This window comes from Cyprinus carpio, chromosome B12 (genome assembly GCF_018340385.1).
Source record: "Cyprinus carpio isolate SPL01 chromosome B12, ASM1834038v1, whole genome shotgun sequence".
Classification (NCBI taxonomy): Eukaryota; Metazoa; Chordata; class Actinopteri; order Cypriniformes; family Cyprinidae; genus Cyprinus; species Cyprinus carpio.
This window is the reverse complement of record NC_056608.1, coordinates 11,886,448-11,898,896: the sequence shown is the minus strand read 5'-3', so window position 1 is coordinate 11,898,896 and position 12,449 is coordinate 11,886,448. Positions and strand designations below refer to the sequence as shown.

At 35.4% G+C, this 12,449-nt stretch overlaps 1 protein-coding gene across 1 annotated transcript; it reads right to left on the bottom strand.

Moving 5' to 3' along the window:
• Nucleotides 1–364: 364 nt before the first annotated feature.
• On the bottom strand, nucleotides 365–7,388 carry LOC109100123 (guanine nucleotide-binding protein subunit alpha-13-like). The gene is made up of 5 exons (XM_042735403.1): nucleotides 7,037–7,388; nucleotides 5,570–5,796; nucleotides 4,523–4,573; nucleotides 3,154–3,166; nucleotides 365–2,228 (listed from the first exon to the last, which is right to left on the bottom strand). Exons 1-5 carry the CDS (start codon nucleotides 7,314–7,316, stop codon nucleotides 1,669–1,671), a joined length of 1,131 nt encoding a protein of 376 aa, XP_042591337.1. The 5' UTR covers nucleotides 7,317–7,388; the 3' UTR covers nucleotides 365–1,668.
• Between the last annotated feature and the right edge of the window lie 5,061 nt (nucleotides 7,389–12,449).

The window sequence follows — 12,449 nt, the reverse complement described above, 5'->3', positions numbered from 1 at the left end:
CCATTGTGGTTTTCAAACGTAAAGTCCCAGACAGTCTCTGTATTTTTTTTTTTTAAACCAATAAATTGTAATTGGTTTTATTTTAACTATACAGACATAAAAAATAAGCATATTATATATACACATTGTAAAAAGTAACACTATTAGACCTGGATGATTAATTAACCCCGTTTATAATTTGTAATATTTCAGACATAATGCAGAAACAAAATAACTGAGCATAAATGTGTTACAGGAGAAGGCTATATTAAATACTATAGGTATTCTGAAGTGCTAAACTTTTTATTAGTGGGATGCTGGATCAATATAGCCTCATTTTTCTTTTCTGAAATGAGAGGACAACTGTGAAATGAATACGCAACCATTCTGATAAACCAATTAGATTTAATAAACAGAATTACACAAATGTGATCAAAAAACAATAAGAAAACACACTATACAAAAAGCAAGTGATTGTGTGGCCATGACAAAGATAAGACAGCACTGCATGAGCAAATTTTATGTACAGATTCTGTACATAACTTAATTCAGGCAATCAGTTAATATCAATTTACTACCAACAGTCAGATTACAGTGCTTGTTTTCATTAAGATTACATTAAGACTTAGTCTCTATATCAACACATTTTAATCGATCTTGCATTAAACCAGCTTTGATTGATCTACAGACATTTAAGGCAAAGGTGACTTTGCTTGGCCCCGTTTAAAAATATGTCTGTAGTAACAAATACACAGAAATATACCTAGACTGCTTTAACAGTCATTTTATAAAACCCTGAGCTAAAGCTGTCCACTTTAACCTACACAGGAACAAAGACATAAGGCTACTTTCTGTTTTTAAAGTGAACTTGTCAAGCAAAAAACAAAAAAGCGTATTGAATTTCTGGCCTTCTAGAATACATACAATAAATGTATGGTATTATGTTAGTGTGTAAAATAAACAGCTTGGGGGGGTGGTGTGTGTGTGTGAAATGTCAGAGCAAAAGAAATTGTACAAACATTGTGTACAGGCTTGAACGGCAAACAAAGACAGTTTCCCTTTATATATAAAAAATGACAAATAAGTACTTCATACAAAAGTACCTTAATTGTACTAATTTAATGTCATGATGAGAGTGCAAGTAAAAGTTATTTTGAGTGTAGGAAGACAAAGGCAGTGAAACCATGTTCTACTTTCAAAAAACAGACACTGGGGCCTCATATAACCAGATACATCAAACCCATAAACTGCTGACTGGAGCAGAAGAGCTCTTTGAATATAGTATTTAAAGTTCTCACCCTTTCTTTTTGAAAAGCTTAACCAAAACCAGGTGTTAAGACAATGGGTTTTAGGAGTGTTAACAGTTCTATTATACAAAAAAAAAAAAAAAAAAAAAAAAAAAAAAATGCACTCATAAACATACAGTAAATTACCAGAATTACAGCATTTTGGTGAATAACTGAGGACCATTCCTTGGCATATTTGATATGGCTACAAGCAGCTTAAAAAGATTGCTTTGATATCAAATTCTTTGCATATATGAGACTGTAATAATATGCAAAAAAAAAAAAAAAATTGAAGTTGCATAATTATACTATTTTTCTTCAACCACAATACGTATTGAACCACTTGTACTTTGTATTAAATAAAGTAAAAACCTAATTAAAATGGAATGTTCTTAAAAGCCTTTCATTGTAACATCAGCTGTTTAAGGTTGTCGTGCAAGATGGTGTCTTTGACATCACGGAAGACGAGACGAATGTTCTCTGTGTTAATGGCGGTGGTGAAGTGATGGTAAAGGGGCTTCTGCTGCTGTTCACGACGCTTGTTACGGAAGCACTCGACCAGGAACTTCTGAACATCCTGCAGATTGTGGGGATCCCCTGTGAACTCGGGGAAGTAGTCCTTGATGTTCACATTCTTAACTTTTTCTTCCAGCAAGTCTGTCTTATTGAGGAAGAGAATGATGGAGACGTTGGCGAAGACGCGGTTGTTGACGATAGTCTCAAAGATGTTGAGTGACTCTGTGAGCCTGTTGGTCTGACGGTCTTCCATGAGCACCTGATCGTACTCACTGGATGAGACTAGGAAAAGGATGGAGGTCACGGAGTCGAAGCACTCAAACCATCGCTTGCGCTCTGACCGCTGTCCCCCCACATCCACCATCTTGAAAGGAACATTCTTGATTTCAAAGTCGTACTCATGGATACCCTTGGTGGGCTTTCGTGCCAGCAGTATATCCTTTTGGCAAGTACAATCAATCATACAAAAAAAAAAAAAAAAAAAAAGACAGACATAAAAAAAACTACCATAATAAAAACATAAAAACCTATAAAAAAAACTGTACTACACAACTAAGACAATAAACCGGTAGAAATTAGTGAATTCTGTCTCTATCACGGTTACGCTCATGTTATTATGTTATTATTTCCATGTTTTTAAGCCTCGCCAGTTTTTACATTCAAGCTGTTTTAAACCGTTCAAAGCCCAATAAGCCACAAATTGAGAACTCAATGAGGTACTCGAATGCAGTCTCAGTGACCATTTCTGTGCCCATTCAACCAAAGTGCACAAACAGAAAACATCATGCTAGTACTAAATTGAGTTCTCTTTTGCAGCTTACCGTGATTAAATATTCAAATACACAGAATGTGGTCAAAACATCTGTCTCAGCTAGTGTACATATAAACATTTGCCTGTATTTAAGGGAACAAACTGTTGGGGGGGGGGGGGGGGGTATTATTGCATGTGTCAATATATTGGATCCATGCATTAAGTCTTAGAGTGACAGCAGCCGAATATACCTGCTGCAGTCTGTGTCATTAAGGTTAATCAGTCAAAGAATGAAAAAGAACTACTCTTTGACTGAATAACTTTACCTTTAACATGGATCAATATATATTTAAATTGTACAGTGAAGATTATGCAGTGTTTTTTTTTTTAATTTATCCTTTATTCAATTTCTGCAGTATTTCTTACTTCTGATAGACCTACCTGAAAAACTTCACTGTTTAACTTATTTGTCCTATTATTTAATATTTATAATTAGCTTCCTATTTTGTTACTGACTGTTTACTCACCATTAGTGAGCTTGAGAAATGTTTAATTATGTGAAAGGGTTAGTTCAGCCAAAAATGAAAATTAGCCTGTGTTTTACTCACCCTCAAGGCATCCTAGGTGTAAATGACTTTCTTCTTTCAGATGAATCAATTCAGAGTTATATTAAAAAATTGTCATGGTTCCCTCAAGTGTTATCATTGCAGTGGGCGGGTGCTTTTGCTCAACAGTCCACAAGACGTCAAATAAAGTGAGCGCATCTGTAATAAAACATGCTCACACGGCTCCAGGGGGTGAATAAAGACCTCCTGTAGTGAATCAATGTGTTTTTTAAAGAAAAATATCCATATTTCTAACGTAATAAACACTTTTCTCTCACATCTGTTATCGGTCATACGCGGAAGTCGTTCCGGCGGATGACGTAAGACGTCGGCGTTGCGTGATTAGTGACAAACGTAGAGAGAGAACAAAAATAAAATGCCGGTCACAAATTAGAAGCACAAAACAAGGATTTGTAAAGAAATATGTCAGATGATTTCGATACAAGTCGAGAGGAGACTAGTTTTCCTTTGCTAAAGTTAGGAAACTTTGCTTCCTTTGCTCCTGTAAACAAACTCGCAAGACTAGCATATGTCACAGGCGCACGCGCCACGCTTATGTCCTACATCATGCACCTGGCACTGCTTGCATGTATGATAGTAAGTGGAAGTGAGAAAAAAAAAAGTGTTTATTACATTTGAAATATGAACATTTTTACTACAAAACCGGATTGATTCGCTACATGAGGCCTTTATTCACCCCCCCTGGGGCCGCGGGAGGCACGTTTCATTACATGTGCACACATTTTATTTAATATCTTGTGGACTGTTGAACAAAAGCACCCGCCAACTGCAATAACGAATGAAATAGCCAGGACAAATTTTAATATAACCCAGAATTGATTCGTCTGAAAGAAGAAAGTCATATACACCTAGGATGCTTCGAGGGTGAGTAAAACACAGGCTAATTTTTATTTTTGGGTGAACTAACCCTTTAAGCTATTATTGGTTATTGTTTTGACATCTAAATTTGTATCGAGAATTATTAACAACTCAATCAATAATTCAAATTTTGATATCATAACCTTTTTTCAAGCAAAAATAACTATTGTGAGATTTTGTGAAATGGGATTACTCATTGTGATAAGATTTTGGTCACGTCACCCACCCCTAACATGTATTAATGGTACAATACAATAAATAAGTACCAGTAACCAATATAACGGCCAAACTAATGTCAGTACACCCAAAACTCTACCAAAAGCCTTCCTAATGGATAACAAAAAAGTCAGCTTGAATTTTAGGTTTAATTTCAATTCCAGAAATTCTGCGTACATCTCATATGTGTTCCTTAAACTGTATCATGCACATACAGGTATACTATCAACTACTTTGTGCTCTAGTTACCTGAAGAAGACATTAACATTTATAAAATGCTATTTTTTTACCGATTGTCCAAGTTTATCCACATTGTCCAGGAAATACTTCACAGATTCACCCTAAGAAGATAAAGATACACACAATCATTATTAGGTCTCCAGCGTGTGAGTCTGTTTCCTGTTACACTATACATCCCCGTCCAAAAATCAATAAATAAAATAAAAATAATAGTGAGTTATTAGGTTTTTCCTCTCTTTTTTACACTCACACACAAACAATCCAACATAACCATACAATATTTTCCACCACATCTTCAGGTCCAAAGCAGACCCTTCTATGATATACTAGGTTACTCTGGCCTTATTCATAAGCAATTTTACTTAACACAAAATCAGGAAAATGAGCCTCTGCAGCATGTGAGCTTATTGGCTTGCTTTGTGGTCTATGCAAATCAGCAGCAAGTAGAGAAAGTGACTTGGGCACCAAAAATGAATGTTTATCGCTAAATAAATATGGATAAACGTGTCTTAAATCACAACTTGTATGCCAATGCAGATTTTAGTTGGAAAATTTGAGTTAAATCTTAATCTCAGTCACAAGGGTTATACTCCTGAACATGCATGATCTTGTCTTCATAACTGAAATGCAAACTACACTCATGCACAGACAGAATGCCCTCATTGTCATGAGTAAAGTCACTTCATTTGTGTTCAACTCATACCTGGGCATTACTCCCAGGTTTCAACCATTGACCATGCTACGCACACAACAAACATGATTTCTTGAGCATAATCATTCCAATAATATAAAAAAAAACGGCTGTTTAATTACATTCCAAATATATTAAATATATAAGCAAACCATGATTAACGCTTTACTGCAAAAGCTTAATAGGAGTAATTATGCAAGTATGTTTATCTGCTATGGTTCATAATACCAAGCTGTTTAACAACAGATCAACATTCCTTCAAGTTCACAGACCCCACAATTACACAAATCCTTTGAAAAAGATTGAGTGGATTCTAGATCCAAAACTTTAGAACTAAGAACAACTGAAATGATCATATCAAACGATGCACAATAATTAATATGATGAGTAATAATTTTATATTTACCAGCTGAAACTCTCTCCGTCTGTCATAAGCATTCTGAATCCCACTGTCCTGCCACAGGGCACGGATGCAGGGAAGGTAGTTGAGAAAGACTTTGGTCTCCACCATCCCTTTGGCCATCATGGATGAGCGGGTGTCAAAGCCCATCACTGTCTCCCCGTGAACCTGATTCTCAGGATCTCCCCAAGGGATGTGCAGCTTCTCACGGGCATCCACCAGCACACGGATACCTAAACAGAGATATTAGAAATTAGAGATACTGACATATTGCTTTAATCATGTTACTATAAAAATATATATTTGAGGCTGCTGACATGATGTACTTTAAAAAGAAAATGTCATTTTTATATATTATATCTTTTTTTTTTTCCTTTTTATGAGGTCAACGAAGTCAGATGAGCTACAGTGATTATAATAAACTTATATATATATATATATATATATATATATATATATTTATTTATATTTTTTTTTCCTTTTTTTAATATAAAAACAAAGAGATATATAAAATAGCCTTTTTATGAGGTCAACGAAGTCAGATGGGCTACAGTGAGTTCTATAACGAAGTGTAATATAAAGTATACAAAAATGTATTATAAAGTGAACAAAATAAATATACTTATTATATAAAGTGACCGTAATAATATGCATGTCGATGGCAGCACCCAAATGGCAAAGAAATTGTTTAGGAGCTCATTTTCCTGAATTTTAAGTAGCTAGTAACATCAGAAAAACAAAAATCATTTTATGATTTTAAAAATAGTTTTGTAATATGTTTTGACTGACCGTAAAACTAATCAATACCTCATCCTAATATTAATTAATTCATTCATTTAAGTGGATATCTAGAATACATATTAAATAAATATTTATATTGAAAGGTGTTGACTAATATTGAGGAAAAACAAGCATTTTGTCGTAAAGTGGAAGCAGGAGATCAAATCTAAACATGACTAAAAAGCTTAACTTTCCCTTCCTAACATCTGTAGCATTTTTATCTGTTTTGTCAGGTATGTCTCAAGAATCCGCTGAGATACATATATCAGAATAATGTTATAAAGCAATCACACATTCAGATGACTAACACAGACGAAAGTAGTCGCTGTACTTTCTGTACTCTGTGTACTTTCTCTCGAGGCGCCAAGTTTACTGAAAATGTTCAGTGAGAATTGAACACAGGGAACATATGTGAATGTTTTCGAAACAGTCGTGCCCGTTTTCTAAGTCCAAATACTTTATCTGATATATCTAACGTTATAACTGGAGTTCAAAAAACACAACATTTAACACAACTGACTGTCGTTCGCGTCGTCTATGGGCTGGGTAACAATCGAAAGTTTGGCTGAGCTACGCGAAAGAAGTCGATAAAACACTTCCACCTGCAGCTACAATAAAACTGAGCTTTCATGGAAGTGTTCCCTTTTTAATAATGAACTTATCTCTTTCGATTTCAAACTGCTGGCGTGGTACCTTTGAGAACATTGCTGTAGATTGTAGCCCGGAACTCTTCTTTGGCCCGCTGATCGAAGTCCTGCCCATGAATTATGCGCATTTGTTTGAGGAAAGTTGACTTGCCACTTTCGCCCGCTCCTAACAGCAAGATCTTCACCAGTTTCTTCACATACGTCTTCTCTCGAGACAGGCTTTTGTCGATCTCCCTAGACTTTCTAAGCTGGTCAATTTCGACGCTGGAGAGAAGACAATTGGGAATACAAACTATAGCAGTCCGGGAGGACAGGAAATCCGCCATCTTTGTAGTAACGACTTCATGGATACATCACTCGCACTGCCACGCGAGGCGCGTTCACGTGCTCTCTTTACAAATAGGCGGATACCACGGGTGTGGTTTAAAAATGGACAACTATTTATTGTTTAATCAATTTAATCAGTTCATATTAACCCTAAACCTTTTATAAATAGGGTAAAAAATTTTTTGGGATAAATGGGTTTTTACATTTTTGACAATTTTGTAAGATTTTGGCCCTTAAGAATCAGAACCTTGGGTAGCAGAATTTAAAACAGTTTCCAATAACTTTGGCCCTTGGGTAGCAGAATTTCAGTGTTTCTACTCACTATCTGATCAAATGTTGAGGACATCTACAGGTTCATTTGCAGGGTCTAATGCTTCTGTAACCTGTGTAAATCAGTAACCAAAACAAAATAATAAACTAAATATAGCTGCAAGCAGCAATTACGGGGCCAAGCACTCCAGCAGCAAGTTGAGGAGCTAAGCATGGCATGGAACATCAGACCAAATGCAACAGTGAGCAATAAAAGCAATTTAAGGATAATTGTAATTGTAATAGTGGAAAAAAATAAATACAACCTCTAGTAGCATGATTTATTGGCTTATCAAGTGTGACCAATAGGTGGCGCTGTTATCAAATTGATGTGGTGTGTTCTGTGTGTGAGTTGACAATGACACACACAAAGTTTAGGGTCAATATGCCAAAGCACTGCAGAGATACAGGTACAAGTGCCATTTTGGCATCATGCCTCAAATTCGTTGCTGTGTTATGCGAAAACAGTTATGTCTATCGACACAAAATCCATAACTTTTTGTCAGCACAGTCTGAAGATCATCTGGCTTGATTTTGGTGAAAATTTAACTAACCGTTGATGAGGAGTTCGAAAAAGTAGGTTTTCAACATAAATCAAAATGGCGGAAGGGAAGTTCAGCTTAATCTGGTATATTTGGTATCTTTGTTGTCGGCATAAGCCATGGAATATTTTGAGACCAGTTTCATTGCAATAGGCTAATGCAATCAAAAGTTATTAGCATTTTTATAAATGTAATTATTAATGGTTAATGAATGGTTTATTACTCTTGACCAATAGGTGGCGTTGTTACCATATTTATGTGGCATGGTCAGTGTGAGGTGACAATTACACATACAAACTTTGGTGCAAATATGTCAAAGCTTTGCCGAGATATAGCCTCAGAACCATTTTGGCACCGTGCCTAAAATTTGTAACGGTGCTGTATGAAAACAGTTTTTGTCAATTGACATGAAATGCATAAGTTTTTGTCAGCACAGTCTTAAGATGATCTGATTCAATTTTGGTGAAAATCGGACCAACAGTTGAGGAGGAGTTAGAATAAGTAGGATTTTAACATAAATCAAAATGGCGGAAAGGGAGTTCAAATTTTCTACTAAAAAATTGTTATGTCTGTTGTCGGCACGACCCAACGAATATTTTGAGTCCAGTTTCATTGCAATAGCCTAGTGCAATCAAAAGTTATTAGCATTTTTGGAAATTTTTATAATTAAAGGTTAATGAATGGTTTATTACTCTTGACCAATAGGTGGCGCTGTTAACAAATTGATGTGTGCCATGGTCAGTGTGAGGTGACAATGGCACATACAAAATTTGGTGTAAATATGTCAAACCTTTACAGAGATAGAGCTCTCAGATGCAGTTTGGCATCTTTCCAGCAAATTCGTTCATGTGCTAAACGAAAACCGTTGCATGTAGCAACACGAAATCCATAACTTTTTTGCCAGCTTTGTCTGAAGATGATCCGAGCCAAATTTGGTGAAAATCAGACCAACTGTCTAGGAGGAGTTCGAAAAAGTATGTTGTCAACATGAATCAAAATGGTGGACAGGAAGTTCAGCAAATATTGGTAAAATTGGTATTGGTGTACTCGTCATGATCCAAGGAATCTATCAACATCAGTCCGGTTACAATAGGCTACTGTAAGCAAAAGTTATTAGCATTTTTCTAAATTTCATCATAAATTTTGACCAAAAGGTGGCGCTGCCACCAAAATTTTTGAGTAGCTTCAGGGCATGGAGCCAAACATTTTTGAAATTATTTTCGTAGCGATACGATAATGCGTTCAAAAAATACAGCATTTTAAAACATAATTCAAAATGGCCGACACCTAAAATGGCCGACACGGGAAAATTGGATATCATTCGACTTGCCATGACCCACCGAATCTAATGAGACCAGTTTTGTGATTTTTGGCCAAACCATTCAGAAGTTATAAGCAAAAACATCCAGTTTTCATATCTCCTGACCACTAGGTGGCGCTGCGTCGAAACACTGCAGGAAGTCTCAAGTCGTGCTTGTTATAACACACACCAAGTTTGGTCTCAATATGCCCAACCGTTGCGGAATTATAGCCTTACAAGCATTTTTGCGTGCTTTTCGTAGAATTTTTTTGCGTGGTAGTCGAGAACGGTTGAACGAATCAACTTGAATTCCATAACTTTTTGCCAGCATTGTCTGAAGATGATCTGAGCAAATTTTCGTGCAAATCGGACTAACCGTCTAGGACGAGTTCGTAAAAGTAGGTTTTTTCGAACAATTAAAATTAGTGAAAAAAACTAAACCTTGCGATTTTTTGAATTTCGGGCTTAATTCGACTTGGCCTGAGCCAAGGATTCAGAGGAAAAAAGAATTTTCATTTTGTGGCGTACGGTTCAAAAGTTATTAGCATAAAGATATTGAAAATTTGGACAAGTGGTGGCGCTAGAGAGTTGGAGTTAGAGACTCCAAATTTGCTATGGTTAATATTGACACTGTCCTCTATCAATGTGCCAAATTATACAACTTTCCCGCAAGCAGTTCTATGGGCTTGCCATAGACTTGCGGCGGAAGAAGAAGAAGAAAACCACGCTAACGGATACAATAGGTGCCTAAGCACCTTCGGTGCTTGGCCCCTAATAACCACACCATAATAATATAGTAAGTCATTTTTTATTAAAAGGTTATTTATTATAAAAAATAATATATATGCTCAGGTTATATTTAGCTACAGAACCTGATGAACTAAATGAAAACTTTCCTTACTTGACTTTTATCAACTTTCATCACTTGTATCCAAGTCCATCTCAAAGTCACCGTTCCCATTTTGGACGGCACCAGTGATATCATATGCATATGATGAGATGGCCTTTCCTGGATGATGGCATTCTGAAATAGAAAAAAAACTCTGATTATTTTCTATGATAAATAATCTCAATGCAAAGCCATTCCAATCAAACATACACATTTTAAAGAATTCACGCATTCCACAGAATTCACACATTTCAAAGAAATTCACACAATACTGTCCGATAGTTTATTGTGCCCTAAAATGATCATGCTAATAGCACTGATACCTGCACGTTCCAGAACATTATCACCAGTGCCTCATGCAGCAGGCAGATATTTGGGCAAACAAGCAAAGCCCAGAAAAAAACAACAGAACCAGTTAAGGATATTTTATCTTAAGGAACAAAATTTATTCTTCAACTTATTAAACACAAATAATTTAACATTCTTAAGGAACAAAATTTATTCTTCAACTTATTTAATAATCATTAAATATTGATTGAAACTCAAAATGGTAACAAAGAAGACATTTAAAACTTGCGAATGATCAAAAACAGTAGGTTTTTACTAGTATTTTTTCACATGGAATAGGTTAGAAGCACAATTTTGCTACCTCTTTAACCCAATATTGCAAAATTACAACACTGACATAACAAGCTCAAAATCTAAAATGATCAAAGCATTTGACAATAAAAATAATATCTACATGATCTAGACAAATTACTAATCACATTTTTAAGCATTTTACTTACTTGAATGTTGATTTATCCAGTCTAGTAAAACAAGATCATGTGCTTCAAGGGAAGTTTGCAGGTTGTGTGACTTCACGTCCATGTAAATAGACCTGTTTTTAAAATCTTGCATCCAGTTGCATTGTTAGGCTGAACAATAGACCCATTAATTGCATAAATGTGGTCTTAGAGAGAGAGAGAGAGAGAGAGAGAGAGAGAGAGAAAACACGAGCAGGGTTTTTTAGTCAGGCTAAAAAATGATGTTGTAATATTACAACAGTGGGCCTTACAGGGTTAAAGCATTACATTTTCATGTCTATGCCATGTCCTTGTATATCAGATAAAACAGTTCTCTTTTAACACAACTGACAATATAGTAAACATAGTGGTAATTTTTTAATAATTTGGTTTGAGTAAATGTTTTGCCACTTCTGACATGGAAAACTGGCAAATTTATAAGTATTGCAGGTGTTTCTTGTTTTTTTCCCCCTTTCTAATCTTTAACAATTTAATGTTTTTACAGCCTATCAGTATCACTCCATCCTCATAATCTCAGTGTTCATTTAACTGATTGTTCATTTAACGAGTGTTCACCATAGCCTATATATTTCAACATGACCCTCTGACACTCGTGCAGTATCTTTTTATTTCCATCCTGTTAGAATCCTGTTCGTTTGTCATTGCCATTGTGTAAATAATGAAATTTTAATTGCTGTAATAAATTTTTAGTGTCCAACGTATATATTTTTTAGAAGTTTTTTTTTTTTTTTTTTTTTTTTTTTTTTTAATGTTCGGGGTTCAGACACACTTTCTCTGTTTAAATCTAGATTAAAAACACACCTCTTTGGCCAAGCATAAAAATAATACATCTCATAATTTTGGACTGCAGTTATATCTGATCAAATGCGCATTATTATTCTTTAGCTTGGGTTAAACTAATTAATTTTACTTGGCTGGAACAGCAGCTACGCTGATTATGTCTCTATTTGTTTTCACTGTTTTGCCTAGGATTTGACTACGATTTACACAAGCTTCAGTCTGGATCCAGAACACCTGAGAAGAGATGATGCCAGCCCCTCAGAGGACCTCAGATGATGATAACCCAGAGACAACATACAGAACTACCACATTTTGCTAAAAGTTTGATTGCATAATTGCTGTTAACAGTGTTAATCGTCTGTTTGTTTACGTCTTTTATTGATTTTTTTTCCCGAACATTTCTGCCATATGTAGCCTACATAAACTGACAGTCATCACTGATAAGCTACTACTAAATATTGTAGAAACTTAATTTTCTGTAAAGTTGCTTTGCAATGATTTGTATC